The 25,613-nt window shown below is 42.6% G+C and overlaps 1 protein-coding gene across 1 annotated transcript in view; it reads right to left on the reverse strand.

Annotated features, from left to right (window-relative positions):
- Positions 1–17,552, reverse strand: part of HS6ST3 (heparan sulfate 6-O-sulfotransferase 3) — a 171,176-nt gene extending 153,624 nt beyond the window's left edge. Inside the window, exon 1 of the mRNA XM_081198518.1 lies at positions 16,339–17,552. Coding sequence (XP_081054644.1) covers positions 16,339–16,958 — 620 coding nt within the window. The 5' untranslated portion in view covers positions 16,959–17,552. The remainder of the gene's footprint in view (positions 1–16,338) is intronic.
- Between the last annotated feature and the right edge of the window lie 8,061 nt (positions 17,553–25,613).

A 25,613-nucleotide genomic window follows, 5' to 3' on the forward strand; every position in this document is an offset into this window, starting at 1 on the left:
TGTCTCCCAACATGCCTTCAGCCAGCCTGCCCCAAATGGATCATCTTTTTTCAGCTATTCCAAGTCTCATGCCAAAGGCCCCAAACTCTTCCTATGACATCCTGCCCAGATATCCTGGAAACCTTCCAAATTCTGTCTCTGTTTACATCTCAGAAGAGAGGGGAAGGGCAGTACTCTTGCATTGCCAATAGTCCTGTATTGTTTCTTAATGGGCCTAGCTTGGCCAGGTTGTTTTTTGCACGGTCTAGTCCAGGAATTCCTCTGCAGCTTGTATTTTTCCTTCATATCCCAAATAATCAAAATCCTACCATTTATTAATTTCTAGGGTTTGGGGAAACCCCCCAACCTATAACCCTATTTTAGACCTTATGCTCGCTACATTCCTTACATCTTCTGTCACTCTAATCATTGAAGCAGAGGGACACACTGTCTTACAAGCTTGCTCTTATGTACCTGCCATTTCCCACTTCAAGAAGGCTATTGATTCTCAAGCCTGCCTTTCACTTGAAAGTGAAACATTTTAACACTTCTCTTTGAAGTCTCTTTCTTGTTTAAAGTTAAGCTTCACCCTCTTCATTTGCTGTGCTTTCCATCAGAACAATCAGCCCTATATGGAAATCATGTGTCAATGTCCTTCCCTAAAGAAACAAGGGGGATGTTTTATGCCTGTCAACGATTGTCTAGGTGTAACTTCTAAGCCTGTCAACCGGTAAAAGAATGTTCAGTTGATTAATTGCTCACCTTTTAATTGATTAAATTTAAATAGATTTGCATGTTAACAAAACCTTTTTGAGATAAGATAGCTTTTGTTTGTTAAATATTTTTAGTTACTGTAAGGAGAATTTACCTTCTCTATTTCCTATTAAGTAACACACCCAAACCAAAATAACCTAAAAAAATAAGCATTTTTGCTCCCAACTATGAGCCTTGCTGGCCTCACACTCCCCCAGTCTTACCCTCAAAAGCAATACCTTTATTTATTTTCTCAATGGTGTGAATAGCTTCAGAATGGGCAAAATTTAGGTAGGACAGACAACTGGGGGAGGGGGACTAAATGCTCCATCCATCAGCTCTCTCCAAAAAAATCAGTAGCCACCATGACTGCTTTTAATCAGAATATTGGGTGATCCAATCACAGAGCTCATGCATGATATGTGGTCTGACTCTAAAATGGGTTTTTCCTTACAGGATCAGAGAATTCTGCATTCAAGTAAAATAAATGTGGATGTAGCATCTCCCCAGTCATTGCAGAGAGAGGATAGGTAGAACACAAGTCTGATTTTGCCCAAGCAAGACTCAAGTAATGTCTAAAATCTCACTATATTACCCACCGTTGAGAAAGAACTGTAAATCTTTTCAAGTGCCCAAAGCTGAAACCTTGCAAGTGATACATTTGCATCTAAGGCTCCTTTTAGTTTTGATTTTAAATATTTATCTTAATCATTTTCAAGCAATTATTTCACATAAATGTCATCTCAACTAAGGGGTAATAGAGGCCTATTTCTTTATAAAGCCTCAGAGAATGGGGACAATACTAAGTTCAGTCACTGAGTTGATTCCAAAAGTGGCCTTCCATGAATGAAAGAGGTACTGTACTTTTATTTGCTGAAGAGCCCACTTGCTGTACTGGAGAGTCCCCTATGTCTGGAGCAGATGGAAGGTGCCGCAGGGGAAATATTCAAAAATTGCCTCTATTAGGGGAGGTGTCTGCTGGATCAAAAGACTTTCCATTTACACAGCAGAGTCAGTTAGTTGTTAGTTGCACAGTAGCTGGGAGAGCATTGGACCAACAAGCCTTTTGCCATCTGACTTCTGGTTCATGGGACCTGCCATAGGAGATGCCAAACTTTTGCCAGAATGAAACCTAGAAGGAAAACATGTTCCCACCCCCTAGATTAATATGAGCACATTGAAAATACTTTTATTCAAGGAATGACAAAGGCAGAAAGCCACTTAGGGATTTCTGACATGTATAATTGAAACTTGGTTGGGTGAGCAGGGTATGTGTGTTAGTTCTGCCTAGCTTGCCCACTGGGGTACCTGGGTCAGCTTGAGGGGTGGGGATCACCAGCAGCTCACAGCCTATAGGTTGCTTTTTCCCCCCTGGAGGAATACCGGTAATATGGCGTGCCAGGAGGATGACAGCATGGGGTACATGCTGCCCAAACACAGAAGCCGTGCGCTCTTTGAAGGGGCTGCGCGGCTTCTGATGGCTTTTCTACAAGGTGGGGGAATTCCCCCACCTCCCGCAAAAGCAGGGAGAAGGTCTTGGAGTAGCGCACAGGCTGCGTGCAGCCTGTCTGCTGCTCCCAGAGCTGCGGGGGGGGGGGGGGAATCATATTTTTCCCCTTGATTTCCCCCTCTGAAAACTAGGTGCGTCCTATGGGCCGGTGCGTCCTATAGGGCGAAAAATACGGTATGCTTTAAGACAGCCAACATAATATGTTATCATCCAGCTCATCAGCAACTAGTATGTGAATACCTCAGTACTATTGTTTTCTCTTGTATATCAACAATTCTATTTAATTCTAGTTTTTTTTCCTGTACATTGATTCATAGAATTATGGAGTTGGAAGGGACCACTGTGGCCAGCCCCCTGCGATGCAGGAATCTTTTGCCCAGTGTGAGACTCAAATCCACCACCCTGGGATTCAGAGTCTTAGTCTCATGCTCTACCAACTGAGCTATCCAGCCTGGCATGATAAAGTTTATTACCAAATATTAATAATTTTTGAAAACATTAAAAGGTATTGGTTTATTTCAGCATCCTAGGAAGAACTGAAGATTTATTTATTTTTATACTTGTAGGTATTGAATGTACTGCACTAATCTTAACAGACGAAACGAAAACTCCCTGAAACAATCTTCCTCTTTTCCAAAGAGAAATAGTAATTGAGTCTGTGCTTTTCTAGGATGCACCAGAGTGTAAAACTACACTGCTCTACCTGATCCTCCTGAGGGTAATGATGACTCTAGCAAGAATTAAATCAGTTGAGAAAGCTTCAGGCAATGGACTAAAGTGAAGCAGCTCACTAACGTGGTGCATCCAAAAGCAAAAGAATGAAAAATGGCAGAGATTTCATAAACTGCACATCTTAAAGTTGTCCTCCTAGGGTAATGGCACAGTTAGAATTACTTAAATTCATCCATACCCCAACCTATTACAACATATCTAAACATTAAAGAAAACTGAATATAAGTGCATCCTTGATGGTGCATAATCACAAGGGCTTACATACTATAAGCAAATGCTTCTTTTAAAAAAATCAATAAGATACAAATGGCCTTCAAATGTTGGAAGGAAAGAGGCTTGTTTTCTGTATTTGCCTTCAGCTTCAGCAAAGTGTAGAAATGCCCCAAGGAGATGGATCCTGCAGCACTGCTGCCACCCTCTGGCCTCTTAATGGACCAAACAGATTAAGGGAAAAAAGTATGCCCTCTTTGGTCATTTCTTAACTTCTCTTTATGATGCAAATAAAAAGCTCTTTATATTATAGAATTGTTGTGATTGTTTGTACACACTCACAAAACTCTTCATATATTTTTAGTAAGATACTACTTTTAATCAAAATAGGAAATACCATAACAAGGACTAGCTAAGTTCCCCATCCTTCCCAAAACCCAGTGTACTTCAAGTTTATGCTTCAATGCTTTTTTGTGGCAGGTAACCCAACACAATAAGGTAGTTTTTGTTTTCTTCTTCTTCTGCGATCACTCGTAGTCGGTAAGATTGTCTTCCATAAACACGTTTTTAAAAATGTGTCCGTAAGTGACTGTGGAGGCCAATTCTGGATCCACACGTCCTTCCACAGTGGGGACACTGGTTTCCGGATGGGAGTTGATCACAATGTGGATTTGCTAAGCATGCCTTCCTCTTAGCATGTTTCTCCCTTGCGTCCTGAGTTTGAGTGTCTTCAGAGCCCATGACACCTTTGGTAAAGGCTATTCTCCAACTGGAGCGCTCACAGGCCAGTTTCCCAGTTGTCAGTGTTTATACTACATTTTTTAAAATTCGCCTTGAGACAGTCTTTAAACCTCTTTTGTTGACCACCAGCATTATGCTTTCAATTTTTAAGTTTGGAATAGAGTAGTTGCTTTTTTTGTTGTAACAACCGTTAAATGTACATTACTCTCTGATCATCATACCACAAAGCCGAAACCAAACCAAATAAAATAAGTCGCATGAAAAACAACGAAGTTTCTCCTTCAACTTTAAGTTGTTTAGCAATTTGTTATCAAAGGGAATAAATATAAGGTAGCTAACCTTAAAAATAAACTAAAATAAATATTAAATATATTGTTTTGTGCTCAATTGTGGCTTAGCTGACAGTGCTTAGTTTTCTGCTGTTTAGTCGCCCAGCTCAGCATCTTCAATAGGAAAAACCCATTTGAGGTACTAAAGTTCGACAAACTGAGATATTACTGATACAACAAGTACCTCATAGAAATACTGCTGTGCTTTACACACTAAAAATAAAACATGTGCCCAGACAATCCAAATTATGCCAATAAAAACATAATTCTGTAAACTTTATGAATCATTTGAACAAATGTTCCCAATTTATCTTATTTAGCATTCTTAAAATTCTAACATATTTTATTCCAATTTGGTAGTGAATGCCATCCCAGCAAATGTAAAGCATATTTTTGGATAAAGCTTTTTATTATTATTTCATTTTGTAATCTATATAAAACAGAGAGAACAATTCTAACAGATGAAAATTAATGATAAAAATAAATATAAAATTGGCATGTAGAGGTTATACATGAGCTAAAATAACAAAGTCAAAGTAAAGACTATCATTGTTATTGGATCATCAAGTATAGTTTCAGATTTGCCAGACTTGTGAGGAAAGTTGTCTTGAATCATAGAATTGTAGATTTGGCAGGGACCGTGAGAGTCATCTAGTTCAACCCCCTGCAATGCAGCAATCCTTCACCCAACAGGAAGCTCAAACCCATGACCCTGAGAGTAACAGTCTCCTGCTTTACCAACTGAGCTAGAAAATGATGGTTCCACTGTATATGTCATAAAGGAATGCCAAATCATATAAAAAGGATCTGGATGTTCTAGTTCTTGCCAAAATCTCCATTACAGCTATATTCCAGAGTGAGAGGCACCAAGCGTCCAGTGTAGGATTTGGGTTTGGGGTTTGTTCGTTTTTCACGCTCAGTTTCATAGTTTCTTCTGGTTAATTTACCTAGTTGATCTTTAATAATGTCAAAATCTTTTTGCTATTCTGCAAGTAAGAAGGCATGCAGATCTTGTACATTAATTGCCTCCATCAGTGCTGCTTCAGAAGCAGTATCTCCAAGTCCAGGTTTCTTTCCCTTTGTAGCTATTTTGTGTACTTTGTTGTCACTCTGTTTTTCTTTATAAGATTATAGCAAGCCACAAAGGGAAAACTCACAGTTCTGGAGGATGCTGTTTGCTGTTTTCGTTTGCAAGATCAAAATATCTTTGGGAAAAATTAAAGTTCTGTTAAATCCATTGAAATCAGTTGCAAAGACTTGGTAGGGTCTGAGTTGTTTCTTCAAGCTGCTGTTTAGGTTCTGTGCACACATGCCCTGCCTCCCCATGAAAATCATACTGAGCCAGTTCTCTGGCTTCTGAGATTTGAGAAGCCTACACATTTTGAATTTATCCATTTCCGCACTCTAAAGGCTTTGTGTGTGTGTTGTGTGGGCATCCCTAGCTAACCTTTTCTTCTGAAGATGTCCTGCAAGGCAATGGGTACAGATTTTTCCTCGGGATTTACTCCCAAAGCCTCTCATGAATGAGTATACTCATGAATGAGTATAGCCGCAAAGTGGCAGAGGCTTAGAATCAGAGTTTTCATTCCCCTAGAATAGATGGACTACCTTCCCAGGTTGATGAGCCCCATCTGCCCCAAAACTTTTTCTGTACTCTCATGGTACTGCATCATGCATGAACGAAGCTGCACTAACTAGAATATGTGGCAAAAATGAGCTATTTTCTTATCCTTTTATACAAACACTGTGGAATTAACATCAAGAACTATGAAAAAGCTGTAGCTGTTGTTTTCTTTCAGTGTTGTGCTTCAGGTCAGCACAAATTCTTAACAGTCATGTTGAGATGACCTTAACCTCCCAGATATTTGAGATGAAGTACAGTATTTAAAAAAAAAACTGAGAAAGAAGCAATATTTGACTGCAGATTTAGAAGCTCAATGTAAAAACATTCTTTTGTTAAATTCACTCTCCACAGTGTAAAACACACATCTACAGCAAGTATATTATATTTTCTTGATCGACAGATTCATTTGATGATGTTTGGGGGAAGTGGGGAATTCAATTCTTTTCTCAGCATGAAGGGCATGTTTTGAATACTGAAATGTAAAAAAAAATTAAAGCTTTATTTTATATATACTGACAGCAATGCACCACCTGCATTGAAAAATCACAACTCCATGAGTTAGACTTTACTTTCTTTTCCTATACACAATGCAAATTTTGTAACCACTGCACACTGAATGTCTCTATGAGGTTGTATTCCCTGAAGTGTCTTTCATACATTAGACCAATAGCTTTCAGAAGACAATGGGAACTGATGCTGCAATGTATTTATAAATGTATCATTACACTCCCTTAACATCCAACGCCAAACAGGTTTCTAATCTGTTCATAATCCATTGGTTAGAAGTAGTTTGGCCATTGGCCCATCTTATCACTGAGGAGAGGCACAGGGCACACCAAGCACACACAAATACATATGAGTGCTACCACCACCATAGCTAGCATGGAAATGCTACAAACTGCAGAAGATGGTGGGACCCTCCCTCCTGGTCGATCGTTCGGGAGCTTCAAAAGCTTTCTTCTGCCCGAACATCACAGCGATCGATGCCAACAGACATCAGCACACTTAGGGATCCGCAGAGTCTTCGCAGCTTGCGTAACAGACCTCAGCAACTCAACATTTTGGCTAATCTACTTTATTTACATATAAACACACATGGAACACTGCAACATGGCTCCCTCTCTCTCTAGCATCAGACGGCAAAGAAAAAAAACAAAGGACAATAGTCCCACTTCACGGAACACAGTAACACAAACATCCTGTCTCCGTCACTTCCCACTTTGTGGAGTCAAAACATACACCATCATGTGATAGACAACAATCCCATGACAGCAATCATGGAGCAGGAATTCTAACATCCTCCCCCAATTCATGATCTGTGTTGCAGTCATCAGTGAAACTGCAACAACCATACAGATGTCATACACACAGTATACCTCTATCACCCATTCCACCCTTTGAACTACCTGCAACTGGATTAGCCTTGGGCCTTACCATCTTGCACTTCTGACTAGTCTTGGCATCATAGCTCTCCTGGCTATCAAGAAGTTTCACACCTGGCTTTGTTGGGACTTGAACCCTAGCCTCATTTCTCTTTGAGGAATCAGTGTTGGCACACACAGCCTTTGGATGTGGTCCAGCTTCCTTCTCCAAGGAAACAGTGTCTACTCTTATAGCCTTTGGGCGTGGTTTCCCATCCTTTGAGGACAACCCCTGTACCCCTTTCAAGACTTTGGGTTCCAAGACCTGTGTCGAGCCACTTTGTTGTTTAGTCATGTCCGACTCTTCGTGACCCCATGGACCAGAGCATGCCAGGTACTCCTGTCTTCCACTGCCTCCCGCAGTTTGGTCAAACTCATGCTGGTAGCTTCGATAACACTATCCAACCATCTCGTCCTCTGTCGTCCCCTTCTCCTTGTGCCCTCCATCTTTCCCAACATCAGGGTCTTTTCCAGGGAGTCTTCTCTTCTCATGAGGTGGCCAAAGTATTGGAGTCTCAGCTTCAGGATCTGTCCTTCCACTGAGCACTCAGGGCTGATTTCCTTAAGAATGGATAGGTTTGATCTTGTTAGCAAACTCCTGATCATACCTGGTGGGCTTCTCACCCTTCGTAGCTCCTCCTGATCTGCACACCTGGCGCATCTCCTCCACTGTATCAGTGGAACTCATCTCAGTGCACCTGCTGTTTATAACAGCAACAGACTTAGTATCTAAGTCTCCAGCAATGGAGTAGTCTAGGAAAATACACACGCCCCCCCCCCCTGCTCTGCACTCAACATCCCCAGTGAGTAAAATCAGCTCTGACTTTGGTTTTACTCCCAGACAGACAAGAAATCAGAGACTTTTGAAGTTCTGCTGTTTGCCTTGGAGGTAAGCATTACCAAGCTCTTGGGGCATGTTTCCAAGCTTAAGCCTACTGACCTTTGCTGGCATCTCTAAACTTGAGATGCTGCACTAGCAACCACACAGCTTGCCAACTGGCTTCAATAAATCAAACTCCTAATCTTAAAGCTGGTTCACTCAAAAACATTTCTAAGAACATGGTGCTTAGATTAAAAAGAAAACTGCTGGGCAATCACACAAGCTTTTTCTATTGCTTCTGCCCTGTAATATGAACCAGTAGAAGATGCCTGCAGGTTTGCTAAGCACATTTGCCACCATTTCCTTCTCTTCTTCCTTCCTAATGTAAGGCTTGCTAGACTCAGGCAGCTGTAAAATTAAAATAGCAGCATTTGAGTCCTGGGGAGACACCACTGATAAGAGATCAGCTAGGAACATTCCTGGGGTCAGAGTTGGGGGCAGGCTGCCAGTTGCCAACTACTAGCATATATTTTCATTGCAAACCCAAGGACTAGAAATGTACCAACTATGTGAAATGAAAACTGGGGAGATTTTCACAATTCTGCACACAGAATTTGAGTTCACAGCTCATTCTGATCAATGTTAAGTCCAGGTAGTATATGAATTTTACCACAATGGGGCACATTGCAGTGGGACTTCTTCATTAATAATATATTATCAGGTCTTAAAAATTCAAGTGAGTGCACCTAATATTTGACTGTTTGCTGAAGTTTCCCTCAACCCCTATAACTGATAAAAGTAAAACAGATCATCCCAAGAAGAAGAAGAAGAGTTTGGATTTGATATCCTGCTTTATCACTACCCTAAGGAGTCTCAAAGCGGCTAACATTCTCCTTTCCCTTCCTCCCCCACAACAAACACTCTGTGAGGTGAGTGGAGCTGAGAGACTTCAGAGAAGTATGACTGGCCCAAGGTCACCCAGCAGCTGCATGTGGTGGAGCGGAGTCATGAACCCGGCTCCCCAGATTGCAAGACTACCGCTCTTAACCACTACACCACACTGGCTCTCAAGAAAAAAACTGGCTCTCAAGAAAAACAAACACAGAAAGAGAATGATGAGGATAGTAGTTAACTAAGGAAAAAGACAGAAAAACATAAAAGAAAGGGGAAAATCAAATGTATCCATCCACAAGAAGAATGGACACCACTGGTAGAAAAGATTGCCCTCCAGACTATAGCCCCTCTCTCTGGTGCACCCTGAGAATCTGCTCTGGAGGGCTCTTGGGTAGCAGGAGAAAAAGGTAAGTCCAATGAAATAACTGCTTCTGAAGGCTCTTTGGTTTGTTTCTAGAGCATTTTTATATTCAGCCACAAATGGCAAAAACTGTATGCACAGACTTCTATGGCATCAAAACTTGTTTTTACAAATGTATATCCCACCCACTTGTTTTCAAAACTCTCTTGGCAAAGCTGTAGGAATGAACGTAGGGGAAGAAAAACAAAATAAAAAAGTCTCAAAAGTAAGTGAAATGCCAAGCTCCACAGCTATAGAATAATCTTATATATTGCTATGGTTCAGTAAGCAAACACAGAACAACAGATTGATAAATATTCCCTTAAGACCATTAAGTTTTAAAATATAATTTGCAAAGATCTTGCAAATCCCAACAGTAAAGGCTTACACTACTTAGGGCATATTTAATAAACCAAGAAGTATTATTTATAAGTAGGCTGACTTTATGCAACAGTTGGACAGCTGTGCTGTTGGTCTCCAAATCTGTCAGTATTTGCAGATTTAGAATTGTAGCTCAAAAGGATTCCCCATGGGACAAGAAACTAAACACATTCTTTTGTGCAAAAGATAGTGTTCAAAGGGATGTATTAGTAATCGGAAAAAAGTATTTTTGTTACTCAAGTGATTTAAAAGTATATAATAAGTTTTGTACAATGTTTATTGTTGTCAATAGCCTTTTATATTAAATGGTTTCATAATCCATTTATTGCAATGCAATAAATGCAATAAATTATAGCTTTGTATGCCTGAAAACATTATAGGAGCAGTCATCACTGAAAAGCACCATACTGATATGACAAACTAAATAACCTCAGGGGGCTCACGGACTAGGGACCTCATTTTATAACTCATTTGTTTAGCAAATGAAACACAAAACACTGCTTTCTTTTCCCCTCTGGAAGCAATACAGTTCTACAAGCCTCACACACATAATGGAAGGAAGTAATGGAGTGAGATAATCCTCACGTTATTTCTGATGGCTGAAATCACTGGAGTTTGCCATGCATTTCAGACAGTAAAAATGAAGACCATTAAATCTATGAAAGCAAACAAACAGCTAAGCTGTTAATGAAGTGTTACAAGAAAGACATACTTTATTTCTTGGGAATTATTTTTAAAGTCAGAACCGCCTAGTCAAGCCATTGAAGATATTAGCAAATTAGTGCAACTAAGAATTCACCCAGAACACTTTTGCTTTTAAGGAAGATAAGTAACTCGGTCTGGAAACCAGCCTTTATGGGGAAAGGCTGAAGGAGCTGGGTATGTTTAGCCTGGAAAAGAGGAGCCTGAAGGGAATCTTCAAATATCTCAAGGACTGTTACATGGAAGATGGAGCAAGTTTGTTTTCTCCTGCTCCAAACAGTAGGACCCAAACCAATGGATTCAAATTACAAGGAAGGAGATTCTGACTAAACATCAGCAAAGGTTGGATGGCCATCTGTCATGGATGCTTTAGCTGAGATTCCTGAATTGCCAAGGGTTGGACTTAGATGACCCTTGGGTCCCTTCCAACGCTACGATTCTAAGTATTTTAAGAACCTATATATACATAATTAGGGGCAGGGTATCCACACAGAAAGAGGTGTTTGAACCAGCACCCAATCAGAAAAATACTAAGCAGTTTCTGTGGTGATAGCAATGTTCACCCTTTGTTCAAATATTTTCAAATATTAACTCCATGTGGATATACCTAGTTTCTTCCATAGTTACAAATTCTAAGCAGGTAACTGTATAAGCCGGTTAAAGCAAAAATAACAATTTTGTGGTATTTTAAAGACTAACAAATTCTTTTCTCCTGCATTATAACGGATATAGCATTGGAATTTAAACCTTCTTCTACTGCTACAGCCTTGGGAAAAACCTTCCCTGTATAGATAATATTTGCATTGGGGGGGGGGATTCATATCATATGACTCCTATGTCTTTTAAAATTTCCATAAACAACAAAGCAAAATGAATATGGGCATGCAAAAACTAGCATACACAGTATAATTATTATAATAACAACTATTATTATCATCAATAACAATTAACATGTCAGCTAGTGCATCCTTTTAAAATGTGTATTATCCTAAAAAAATTAAAATGTATTACTTTATATCACTTTTACTTAAAATTAATTTCATTTCCTCCAGAATACAATATGAGAGATTTCCAACTAAGGCATATTCAGAGCATACCAATTGACTTAATTCCATTGATTTCAATTGATGTACTCTAAGTATAACTAACAGATTTGTTTGAACAACTGGTTGCTATTGAACTATTCAACAATCTCAAATTTTGAACCAAAGTTTTAAGTTCTGTTTTTCACTCTTATATAACTCATTAATTTAATGATTAATATGTTCTCAAACAAGTTCTCAAACTATTCATTAACCACTAGAGCAATCTTAATTTCAATACATTGCTAAAACTGAATTAACGTAGTTCATTGTAGTGTGGAATGCACTGATCGACACTTTTAAAATTCAAAATGCTAATGCATCCCCCCCATTGTAAATAATAAATAAACAAATAAGCAAGCATGGAAGCTCTAGTAAATATTATAACCTATAAATGAAGTTCACAACATTGGGAAAACAGGGTGGAAATATAAGGCTCTGTAAAGATTGAAAAATTATGGGCCTATAAAATGTGGAAAAAATACTACACAAATATTATGAAGCATCCACTTGAATTTGACGTGTATTTCCCTTCAAATACTAAAAAGCGCAAAGAAAACATTGGAAGAACTTAGCAATAATATTAAAAGGATTATGTAGTTGTGGTTGTTTTTAGAAAAAGATACTGTTGCATTAATTTTAAAAACATTTCAGAAAACTTTTCATAATGTTAGGCAGCACTTACAATGAAAAAGAGTAAGAATAAAAAAACAAATAAAACTATGTTCATTGTTTGTAAAGTACTAATAATGGGCACAATACAGCCAACATTAAGCATGTTTCAGTTAAACTGATTTCAGTGGGAGAGAAATGTATGCACATGGTTAATCTGCCCACTGAAATTAATGGGACCTAAGGGTGCTTAGCTCTACTGATGCCCAATAAGGTTTTGGCTGGGATCCAGTAAGCTATTTTAGGTTTTAATAGCACCCATGTCTTTCATGCAATTTCTTTCCTATGCCTGAAAATTTATAATATCTTGTCACAGAAGACAAGCAAGCACCATACCAGCAGGAAGCTGTGATGTGGAACGTGTGGATGGGAAGAATACACGCACACACACAGGCACACTCAATTCATTTATACCCCACTCAACATTTTCTCTGATGGGACTCAATTAAGCTTATAGATTTTTTAAAAATGGAAACCTAGAGCTACACAGTCCAGAATTCCTCTCAGTTTGGAACATCAGGCTCCACTGTTTTGATATTTTCCTGTGGTCATCCTCTATATGTCATGTATATTAAAGAAGCTGCACATCTGAACTTTCCTTTAATGAGGGTAATATTGAAATGACACTGTCATTTCACTTGAATAATATATTAATGTAGAATTAATTTTTCACTAGAAGGCTTAAAAACTCTTTATTTTTGACTTTTGTAAGCCACTTATTTACTCCGATTGGGGCCAATGGTATGATTTTGAGTAGAAAAGCAACCAGTTGCCCACCACCAAAACTGCTTCAGCAGACAGACTCTCAAAGGTGATGTTATTTTGTTTTAATATTCATACATAGCACAGAGCAGCATCTGGTTTTAAACTTATAAGGCTGAAATGACAAATGTCTAGAAAACAGACTTAGCAATGACACCTAGCAGTACTCTCCAGATTTTACAGCAAAAGGATCAATTGATGTCTGGATGACAGTAGCACAGCAATACCTTGAGTTTTACACAGAATGTTTAAATTTGAGCACAGCGTGATGCCATTTCAAATCTAGATTTCTTGATGTATTTTATGCAAGAGTACAAGTCTACACCCTAGTCAGCCCTTGTATCTAAGTAGGATAGCCTAGAAGACTTTGGTCTATCCCGTAGGTACTTCTATATTGATGCTCCAAAACCCACTTTCTCAGCCATGCTCTGAAATCACTGCAACAGTATTCAAGGGTTTTCACATCCTTTTTTGCTTTGTGAGGACAATTGCTTTTTGTTACCACTCGACATGGCAGTCCAATGGTGACACTTCAGAGTAGAGAAGAAATGGGAATAGGGAACAACTCTGACACCCTGCAATTTGAAAAAGGGCAAATCATGACTCAAAGCACTCTTTTTATAAGCTACTCTGCTTCAGTTTAGTTGTTATGGTCATTTTGTTGTACTGATAGAAGCTAAAAACAAAATTAAATTAAATCGTAAAAGAACTCTGAACTGGAACTGTTGCCATGTTCATGGTGGCTTTGCACAAGATGCTCCATAGCTCATATTATGAGAGATCCAGAGAGCCACAAAACAAACACTAGTATCCTGATTCAACAATTAAAGCCTCATACATCTAAGCCACTCCTTTCTGACTTAAAACTGCATTGCTCCTGCTGATAAGGACTGTTTACTCTGCAGTTCTTTTGCAGTTATAGTTTCTTAATATTCCATCTAGATGTGAATTCACTTCAATGATTTAATACTATATACTATGGCGTTGGTGGTATAGTAGTGAGCATAGCTGCCTACCAATACTATATATCATCCAGTTTCTTTTCCCTCTGTTCCTATGGCATTATCACTAACCTCTACAGATGAGGAGTCCTGGATCTATTCTGCATTGTATCCTTTCATCCTACAAAGCCAGAGTTCAACCTTGATAAGGGAGTCCAAATAAAAACATAGCAAATGGGTACCATCATTTGAAGAGCTGTCCCTGTGGCAGGCACTTGCATTCTTTTGTAGGAAGATAGGAAGCACCCTTACATCTAATCAAACCTAGCTCAGTTTTATCTGCTGTAAGGATCATGGGCATAGCCAGGATTTAGGGGGGGGGACGACAACCAAAGTCTGACTAAGTCTAGCTGATTCGGAATGAAATGTTTCAACAACAGTTTTAAATTACTTTCTTTTCACCCCCAAGTGCTAAGAAAAAAATCTGTCAAAATCTTGTCATTTGAAAACTAGGAAGTTAAATTAAAAATAAACATCAGGGAGTACCTTTCATGATGTTAATGAGTATGTTTTGAAAAATGACACCTTTTCCCATCTTATTTTTTAAACATCTAAACTAAAACAAGTTTTCTTGGATATGCTGAAAACCTTTTCAGCACTCCCTTCTCAAATTCCTCCTTTTTTCCAAAACAGTTTTTCGGTGCACACTCAGTAAGCATAGCCCATTAAGACGCTTCCCTATCATCATCGACCTTAGCCAAGTCTTTACTCTCCGCAAGGTACTGAATGACCAGTCTACAGTACAAGTGGTGCATGGCTGAGCAAGAGAGATAGCCAGTTAGACCCACTGCTGTAGTATCTTAAATTCTGGTGTTCTGCAGAGAATGGCTCACAAATTTCATTGAAGGATGAAATGATATGCTACTTGCATAAGTGTAACAAAAACCTTAGGGGAATTACATATTGCTACACTATCTCTCTATCCCCAAAATCAATTTACAACTTTACAGTTCAACTGATGTTCATATTAATACAGTAAACTCCCCAATGGTTTTTTTAACTTTGCTAACTTCTTAAAAGTCTCCAGCTTCCCCACCCCACAACACTGCCACCAAGGGGCTAAAAGAGACTACAATCACACCAGCAGAACTTGCCTCAATTTTTTTTAAAAAAAGAAAATAGAGGGGAGTATCTGTTTTTACCTGGAAGGCCAAAGGTTCCCCATCCCTATTGAAGGAGTCATTTGTTTCAATACTAATAATTTTAATCTAGCTGGGTAGCGCCAGCTACTTTTAAATTAAGCCATGATGCCAACAAGTGTCGAGAAACATGGAACCCAAGCCAATGCATGCTTCTTCAAAAATAAGTTTGCACACAGTTACAAGCCTAGTATTTGAAACAATGTTATTTGAAATAACATTGCTGGTATCCAGTTAAAAATATTTTAAGCCAAAATATTCGAGAACCTTTCATCCCAATCTGACACAAGTCAGTCAATTCAGTTTATGAAGCAATACAACTACAGATTTGATCAGCAAAAACACTAACTTTGTAGCAAAAGCCACGAGTGAAGCCCCTTTTGTTTTGTAATTTGGCTATGTGCATTGCACATCACTTTTAGGCTCTACAGGAGCATGGTAGTCGTGGGCTGAGATACAAAGTCAAGCGTGGGGGAAACTGCCCCCCCAACTACCAAGCACCTCACTGTTTTATTCACAACTCAACACACATATAACAACGTTCAGGAGTTCACCCCATGCATTAGGCCAAATGCTCACAGCATCACTCCCCTAGCGCTGCATATCATAGCTGTCAACCTTCCCCTTTTTTTGCGGGAAATTCCCTTATTCCAGCGCCGTTTCCCACTGCTATCCCGGATTGTTAGATATCCCGTAGCCTGTCACCGGGACAGGTGAGGCTGCTGATCCCTTATTTTCAAATGTGAAAGTTGACAGCTATGCATATTCCAGTCAGCTTCTCGCCCGGCATGAAACACTATGGAGTTAACACACAAGCTGCCGTTCGAAGCCATAAGCAGCGCTGGTTTTCAAATGGCAGGGAGTCACGCCTCGGGAAACGCTTGTCCCGGGGCGCCAAGAAACCGATGCCAAAAATCGAGATCACCAACAGCCACGAGCCTCCTCGCACCTACGGCAAGATGCAAGCCTACTTGACTGGTACACCTGGCTGAGCAAAACCTGAAGCTGGATCGAAAAGCAGCAATGCGTCGCGGAAGACTCCCAAAACTCCCTGGAGCAAAAGGAAATTGCCTAGGCTAGTTCTCTCGGATGGGTGCAACTTAAAGCGGATCTTGAACTGCTGGATCTCTGCAATTCCGTATGATCACTCCGCACCCCCCCCCCCCACCAAGCGAAGGGGACTAACCTGCGGGTGCGGTTGGCGGGGCAGCCCCCCCTGCGCTCCATGGCGGCGGGCACGCAACTTGTGAGCTCGGTCCAGTCGGCGTGCAGCCCGCAACTCCAGCCGGTGGAGAAGCGCGAGAAGAGCCACGTGTCGCCCTTGTCCCCCTTGTCGCCTGCCGGCGGCGCGGCAGCAGCGCCGGCGGCCCCCGGCCGGTGGCAAGTGCACTTCTTCTGGCCCGCGCGGCAGTAGCAGGGCTGCTCGAGGCGGATGTTGCGCACCAGGTGCCTCCCGAAGGTGGTGCCGCCGGTCTTCTGGATGTGCAGGAACACCATCACGTCGCGGCCGCGCATGTCGAAGCGCGCGCGGCGGCACAGCTCCGGCAGGCCGAAGGCGGACCTGCGCCCGGGAGAGCCCGGCGGGCGGGACGGTAGACCCGCCGGGTCCCCCGGGAAGCGCTGCCTCCGCCGGGCCGGGTGCCCGCCGGCGCCGCAGGGGGAAACGGCCGGAGGATCGGGCGCAGCGGCGGCGGGCGCGCTAAGGCAGCCTCCGCCGGGAGAGGCGTACTGGTAGAGGACGAAGAGGAAGAGCAGCGCCAGGAGCGGCGGCAGCAGCAGCCAGCGGCTCAGCAGCCGCTCTTCCATGGCGCGCGGTGTCGGCGCTCCCTTCACTCTCCGGGTCGGGCTCCCCGGAGCTCCGGGACGCTCCGCTGGGGAGAGCGAGAGACCCGCGGCGGCGGCGGACGGGGCTTCGGCTGCCTCCGGTGCCCCCGCAGCCCCATGGCGGCGGGAGGGAGCCCCGCGCCCCGTCAGAGATCACGGGCTGCGCCTCATCCCCTCACGGCGGCTTTGTGACGGCAACCACTGAAAGCTTCGTTCCGCGGTAGTTAGGACGACGAGGACATTTGCTTTAAAATATATATTTTTTTAAAAACTCCGTCGCCTCAGCCGCTGAGGCAAAGCGCGAGGCGTCCCCACCAGGTGCGACCCCAGCGCTTCTTCTCACTCGCCGGCGCGCGTCCGTTACTGCCTCGCGCACGACCGTTATCACTCTCTCTTCACAGGGGGAAGGGGGCAGCTTCGCGCGCTTGCGAGCCAACCAACGGAGGGAGGGTCTCCCAAGCGGCCAATAGCGGAGCTCAGCTCGCCGGCAGTAGTAGCCAATAAGAAACCACGGCGAAAGGAGGCGGGGTGATAGTTCTCGGCTCTCTCCGCCCAGGCCCCGCCCACCACCTATCGACTTGGGCGGCCGACGGGTTTTTTGCGTTGCGCAAGCGCAGTAGCTAGAGGGTGGGGGAGCGGGAAAGTGAGTGGTAGTAGCTGCTGGGTCTTTGCACGTGGCGAGGATGCTTCTTCTTCGTGTCACTTGGTATGGCTGCAGGAGAAGAAAAAGCAGTGCTTTAGTTGATTTGATTGACATCCTATGCCCTTTTGAAATGTGGTTCTTTTTTGGGGGGGTGTTATTTGGTTGTTGTTTTTATTTTGATTACATATATTGTGGTTTTATATGTTGATATTGTTTTGTGAAGCACACTGAGACCTCGGGATATATAGGGCACTATATAAATTCAATCAATCAATCAATCAATGTGTTTATAGTGAATTATGACCCTTGTGGTCCCTTCCAGCTCTGCAATTCAATTTTCGCCAGGCACTCAAAGAAACCAGCACCCTGATTGCACAAGCTGTTTGCACTTGAAGTGGTCTGTTTTAAGCAGGTTTCTTTTCTTTTCAGTGTACAGTTGGGCACAAAATACACAGGGCAGAAACTGTGCAGTTGGAAAGCTGATAATGTGCAGTTGGAAATATGAAGGAGACAAACTAGATATGTTGTATATTTGTTTATTAATTATTTAGCCTGCTCATACAGAGAACCCTGGTTATTGAAACCAAACAAATTCATCAGTCAGAGAAGGCTAGATGAGATTGATACAGTGAGCCACAAAACTTCCACAGAAACTGCCCATTCCTCCATGGCAGCCCTGGCTACTAATATTAGCATTCAACAAATCTGCAGGGCATATCCATCATCCTTCACCAAACACTATAAAATGGACTTTCATGCCTTAGCAGAGGGTATGAGGCTCCTCCAGAATGTTATTTACTGTTAGTAAGTGGCCCCCAGTCTAATTTTGGGGCTTTAGTATGTCCCATTGTAATTGGCTCTGGAGTCTGCCAGGAAAATGGGTCATTGGGTTATTACTTTGAAGAATCCTTTTAGTTGCAGGCCACACCTGCATACAAGCCACTCACACAAGAGCGCTTGTTCAATAGCTGAGTTCAAGGGGACCTGTTCCCAAATAAATGTTTACTGGATTGCAGCCACTGAGCCTCTTTCTATGGTATGTTCAGCATGGCTAAACCCATTGTTTGCAACTAACAGCATAGAATAAAGCTGTTGGTGTCAATGCATCTCTCAGTCTCGTGCTTGGGAGTCCCCACATTAAAACAAAACAAAAACAAAACTGGGGAGTGATCAGGTGGGGAGTGATCTGTATTGAGACCATGGCATTGGGGAGTGAAAGATTTAAACCCTTACCGCCATGCTCTATACTTGCTGAAAATTCTCCCCTCTGTTGCTAATAGCAGGTTTGGCAGGGATTTTCAGTGAAGAATGGAAGTGGGGGAGGGTTAAATCGCCTATCCTGTTTGACAGCCATAATCTGGATCAGAGTCCACCACTTCCCCCAGCAGCTACATTTAGACTGAAAAGACACGTTTAAACCAACCTTGGGATGTTGAATGTGGTTTTAGCTGAAGCATGCGTTGCTTGGAAAATAAACCTCTCTTCCATTTTCACTCAGGGCCCAACTAGAAATGATCTTATTTATGTGTTTGCTTTTAACATGTCTAGTTTTAATATGTTAAAACAGCAGCTAATGACAGGTGGCAGGGCAAGGGGGAACCTAGGTTTGTGGCATGCAGGGAGGGATAATCAACCTCTATGGTGCAGTGCCATTGGAATAGGGTTGCCATATTTCACAAAGTGAAATTCCGGACACAAAAGTTGTTGAGCTTCAGACATTGAAGTGATTTCCACCCAGAAGCTGTCTCCAACAGCCAAATCCCAGCTACATCTGGGAAATTCTGAACATATGGCAACCCTAACTGGAATGTTCTTCTCCTGAAGCTGCTATTTGTCCCTTGGGACCCTGCAGAATGCAATCCTGATCCTGATGTGACCCTCTGTGGCTGCTACTTTAATTTTTCAAACTAGATGCATTCATTGCCATCACACAATGGCTCTCAGCATGCTTAATCTAGGCTTCTGTAGCACAAGAATGGCTATGGTAGACATCTGAAGGCAGCCCTGTTTAGGGAAGCTTTTAATGTTTAACAGACCACTGTATTTTAATACTTTGTTGGAAGCCACCCACAGCGGCTGGGGATACCCAGCCAGATGGGCGGGGTATAAATGATAAATTATATTATTAATTATTATTCTTATTAATGGGGGCATATTGATGAGGATTAAGCAGTTGCTGCTGACATTTTGGTTTAATTCACAGGTGTAGAATTCAAATCACTTAAAGGAAAAAGTTTACTTTTTTAGTAACTCAAGGAGGGCAGACTTCAGTCTTTTCAGACTGAGGACTAACCTTTAGTTTAAACATGCCACTGGGGGACTTATGTCTTAATTGGTAACTTTTTTGCAGTAGTGCTGGTACTGCAACCGACCTGTGATCCAGTAGCAGTGGGTCCCTGCTCACCAACTGAAAAATCAATATCCTATATTATACACACCCATTGTATATACTCTCTGTGCTACACAAGCACATATCTTTCCATGCTTGAATTTAACTTAGGAGACCTTTAATGATTTAATAATAAAGGGAAATATGAGGCTGAAGCAATAAATCCATTTCCATTACATATGCAATAGCTTACAGCAGCACTTTCAGACTCTTTCCTTCATGTGTAGCAACTTTGAACATTGATTTTTAAAGCTGTCTTCTCAGTAGATGATAATCAGTGCTGCATGTAAATCATAAAAATGGGAAATTGTACTTATCCAGATTAATTGAAATGGACATAAAATATCAGTCTGCATGATTGTAAAGTAGTATGAATGTTCATCCTAATTATATTTTGTATAAATAATTACAAGGAATATGGATGAATTTACACAGTGGATTTGATATTCTGGAAAATGACTTGAAATTGCCTCAACAATTTCTAAAAGGAATATTACAGATTTATACTAACTGAGAGGCAGCTGTGCTGGTCTGCAAAAAAGAACCAAACCTTGTGGCACCTTAAAGATTAATAGCCAGGGGTTGCCAACATTTTTGAAACCATGAGCACATCTGTAAACTAGAGAAATATGTCAGCGCAACACACATGGCACAACCAAGCAGAAGGCCTCAAGGCAAGTTTAGCAGCAGAGTGAGCTTGACAATAGGGTGAGGAGGCCATGGAAAACTACTCTGCCCCTTCTTTCCTTGACGTAAACAAATTTCAAGCCCCAAAGCAACTTGATAAATGGGGGGCGGGGGACGAATAGTTGTGCAGGTAGAAAGCCAACAGGGCTGTGTAGCTAGGACCAGCCCAAGTTGCTTCGGCACCTGCGGATGGAAGTGTCCAAGGTGCAATATGCTCCTGGTTCTCAGAGAACAGATTTGTTCCCTTTAGACCAAAGTTGCCGACCTGGAGAAGCTGAGAGGCAGAGAGGTTGGTGGGATATCTTCCCCTTCTGTCATCGAGAATGAAGACCTTGGCTTGGGCAGGGACGCGGACTTAGAAAAAATATTGGGGGGGCCCGGGAAAGCTCATGAATAATAAATAAGCTCATGAATATGCAAATAAAGTGGCTCCGGCCCTGAATAGGGCAAGCCACGCCCCCCCAGCCAGCCGATTGGCTGGCTGGGAGGTGTGGCCAGTCGGGATTCCCCTGTTCTCGCGGGATTTCCGGCAGTGCCTCCGATTAGGGTGCGCGGCTGGCTGGCTGGCGAAGGAGCAGGTGAGGAGGAGGCGGGGGACGGCGGCGGCGCTCTGCTGAAAGGGCGCCCGCCCGAGATTATTGGGGGGGCTGAGCCCCCCCAAAAAATTTTTTGAGGGGGCTCGAGCCCCCTCAAGCCCCATGGAGTCGGCGCCTATGGGCTTGGGAAAGGAAGGCACCACTCTGGGGAAGAGGGGAACAATTCCTTAGAAGGGACCCATTCCTTGAGGACAAGCAGTTATCCTGCCCTGCTGAGGACATTTGTTGGGGTGGGGGAATATTTTTTTGCAATGGATAATTCAGTCATTAGGAGCATGAACAGGTTTGTGTGATGGGCATGCAGACCACATGCCTGGCGTGGAGTTTGTGTATATCTCCCATCGTCTAGTTAGCTAACTGGGTGCAACTGGTTGTAGGGTTTGTTGGCACCAATGACAGGGAAATGTAATCCAGAGGTCCGGGAAGTGAAATGTAGGTTGCTAGGTAGGATATTGAAAACCAGGACCTTGTAGCTTTTTTTCTGAAATGTTACCGGTTCTGTGTGCAGGGCGGGCCAGACAGGCACAGCTGTGTAATCTCAATGTGTAAATGAGATGGATGGATTGGAAGGTGGGGTTCGATTTTGTTAGGGAACATTTTGGAACAAGCCAAGCCTGTACAAAAGGGATCAGGATGCAGCCAGACTGTTGGCGCTTGAAATATATAAAAAAGTGGCAGAGCAGCTTTCAAACTGATGGGGGGGGGCAAGGGTAAGCTGGCAGGAGCTGAGGAACATCTGGTTCAGAACAAATCTTCCTCTTGGATAAGGAGGAAGGTGGGCCAAACAATACAGTAATTTAAATAATGGAGGAGTGGAACTAGGCATTGAGAATGCAGGGACACATGAGAGCAATTAAGAGAGGCCAGAGAACCGATCAAGGCTAAAACATACATGCCGGAGACCCTTGGAATAAGAATCCTTTGGGCACATGTTTACTCTCTCAACTTAATCCTGAAATGCACCCCAGTCCAGTGAGTGAGATCTATGCACGGAAGCAGGTTATCATGCTCACAGCTGATGCTGATTCAAATGTGTATCTAGCTGCACTAAGCTGGCTATGCCTTCCAAGGGAATAGGGATGCGTGTCTCCATCGAAAGCCACTGATAGTTGCATGTAACTACTTGTACACAGACAGAGTTTGGTCACAGTTAATTGATTTTTAATTAGCTGTGTAAAAAGGTTGCAGCTCTCCCCTCTGCCCTCTGCATGCAGCAGACCAATAAATAAGCCATTTAAGCTGAGAGTTTTGGATTAACGTCCAAATTGCAAACATCTTTCTCTAAAAGTAAGTCCCATTTATATCAATAGGCTATTCTTTTAAGCTCCTTGTTTGGAAGCAAATTGCACTGAAATTAATGGCTGCTTTTTCTTTGTAAATGTTGTTTATGGATGAGGTGTATATCTGCTGGCCACGGTTTTTGTTTTGATAACTGCATAGTGAATAGTGAATTAAAATAATCAACTAAGAGCACAACCTGACCTCTGATGTTGATGGCATGTGGGAAAGGATGATTAAGATAACATGCAGAATCCTCCCTGTAGGTGGACCAGAGCACAGACCTCCAAGTGTCCCTATTTTCCAGGGACAGCCCTGGATTTACAGAAGCAGTCCTGGATTCTGATTTGATCCCAGAATGTCCCGCTTTTCCCACGGACGTCCCTATATTCATTGGAGAAATGTATGAGAGCACCATTAGTGATGTGGGACATTATGGGCATAGCCAGGATTTTTGCTGGGGGGGGGCGGGTCTTTTGTTAGGGAGGTCAGAACCTCAGCTATCTAGGTATTTATATTGATTTTTATTGATTGGGGGGCATGGCTTGGCTATGCCCATGTGGGGTGTACATCTCATTTAACTCATTAACACTTAGACTAGCATAGGATTGTGTGGCATGTCACAGTTTTTTCCTGTACCTGTCTGATGTGCTAGTATTTGGCTGAAGATCAGGGTTATCTTGGTGTCATCCTCCCTCATATGTTAAAATCTGTTTTCACAAATAAAGTTTTCTTTTTACCACAGATGCTGATAAAGCTTCAGCTTCATTCCCCTTTAATGTAACCCTTACCATTAAGTATACTGCAGTCACTATGATTTATACTAAGTGGTTGGACCTTATTAAGACTCCTTCATTAATCATGTCTTCTGAACACAGAAATAGCTTTAGCAATAATTTTTTATCCCCATGATTGTCTGTTGTGCAACCGGTTTTAAAACGTTTCTTTAATTGTATTATTCTGCCAAAATATTTTTCAGCTGCAATCCATCAACCAGTTAAGCTAGAGCATTTGGCTATTAGCTTAAATCCACAGTTTCTAGTTTGGGTGAAACAGGAAGCCAAAAAATGGGTCAGATCAGATGACAGAGCCCCATTTACTTCCATTTATTATGTGAGTAAGAAAAAGGGCAAGTATTGCACCTGTTTTCCTATCCCACCCAGTACATCTGCCTGCAATGCCACCAACCACATACATGACCCACATGCAAAAACTACAGCAGGCATATACTCAGATCACACAGTTGGTTTTTCAGGTAAGACTCAGAATCAGCCATACAATCTGAGCCTATGTACTTCTGATTTTAAATGTGTAGGTACTGTTCAAATGTTATGTCTTTCTGCATGTGGGTAGTGGCATCAGAGGTGGAGCAGACATCCTGGGTAAGTGGGAAGGCAATGCAAACTCTTTTTCATGCGTCTTCTGTGCCATGTGGGGTGGGCATGACTGGGACTATACCATCCTGTACAGTGGAAACTGTCTTTTAGATGTACCTTCCTTGTTTGCTTGTTTACAAAACTACAAAATATACTAATCCACACAACACGTACTACATACAATTCGTACAATACGTCTCAAACAGATCAAAAGTGCCCAATTTGAACATGTCATTATTTATTAGTAGTAGTAGGACCTTTATCATCATTAAAATTACTTTAACGTATTAGGAAGCAGAAGAAAATTAATAGCTTCCAGAGTTGAGAATATGACACAGTGTTCCGCTAAAGTTTACTACCTGAATGATGATATTGACTGGGCGGCAACTGTTCAAGGACTATTAGATTCAATTCATATATATACACTTAATTTTGTTTCTTGGTTTCCTTGCCACTGTTGTACTTTATTTGTTTAAATATTACTGATATGCTATACAAAACTTCATAGCTTCACCAGAGCCAGTTTCCTACACTCAAAATGTAGACGTTTGCTTCAAGCTGCAGTCCTAAACACAGTGACTATGGACACAAAGGGGGGGGGGATTCTGAGTCAACATACATAGAAATAGGATTGTGCAAACTAGGTGTAAAAGGAATCTAAAATCAGTCACTTTCACTTGGCATATTAGCCTACCTTGCCCAAATTGTGGATGTGATACACATACAGCGGTACCTCGTGTTACGTACTTAATCCATTCCAGAGGTCTGTTTGTAACAGGAAACCTCTCAAAACATGAGGCGCACTTTTACTAATGGCGCCTCCCACTGCTGCTGCGCCACCGGAGCACGACTTCTGCTCGCATCCCAGGGCAAAGGTCGCAACAAGAGGCATCTACTTCCAGGTTTGTGGAGCATGTAACCCGCAGCATTCATAAGGGGGACGGTACGTAACATGAGGTACCACTGTACACACACATACACAAAAATATCTCACACACATGATAAATAAACATAGACTCTCAGATTTCACACACATTTTTGCTATTTTACAGCTCCTTCCCAAATGCTCACATACTAATAATTTCAGAATTCAGCATGCATTGCTGAATGCATTTTGTCAAGCACCCAGGCAGTGGCGTAGCGTGGGTTCTCAGCACCCGGGGCAAGGCAAGTAATTTGCGCCCCCTAACCCGTGGATTTTAGCACTCGAGTCTCTTCCGTGCCCCCCCCAGATGTTGCGCCAGGTGCAGCAGGCCCCCCTGCACCCCCCACGCTACGCCACTGCTCCCAACACAAGTCTTCAGGACAGCCATCCGAAGGCTGGCGCGGGGAGAAGGTCTCTCCGCCCCACCGCCAGGCTTTGGAGCATCCCTCTGAAGGCTGGTGTGGGGAGAAGGTCTCTCCGCCCCACCGCCAGGCTTCGGAGCAGCCTTCCGAAGGCTGGTGCGGGGAGAAGGTCTCTCCTCCCCACCGCCAGGCTTCGGAGCATCCTTCCGAAGCCTGGCGGCGGGAGGAGGTGTCTCCGCCCCAACGCCAGCCTTCGGAGGAGGTCCGAGGACAGTGGGGTTCCTGCTTCCTCAAGGATGGCCGGCCAAACGCGCCCCCCCAATGTTGCGCCCGGTGCGGCTGGCACCCCTGGCACCCCCCACGCTACGCCACTGCACCCAG

The sequence above is a fragment of the Podarcis bocagei genome (genome assembly GCF_964188305.1).
Source record: "Podarcis bocagei genome assembly, chromosome: 6".
Classification (NCBI taxonomy): domain Eukaryota; kingdom Metazoa; phylum Chordata; class Lepidosauria; order Squamata; family Lacertidae; genus Podarcis; species Podarcis bocagei.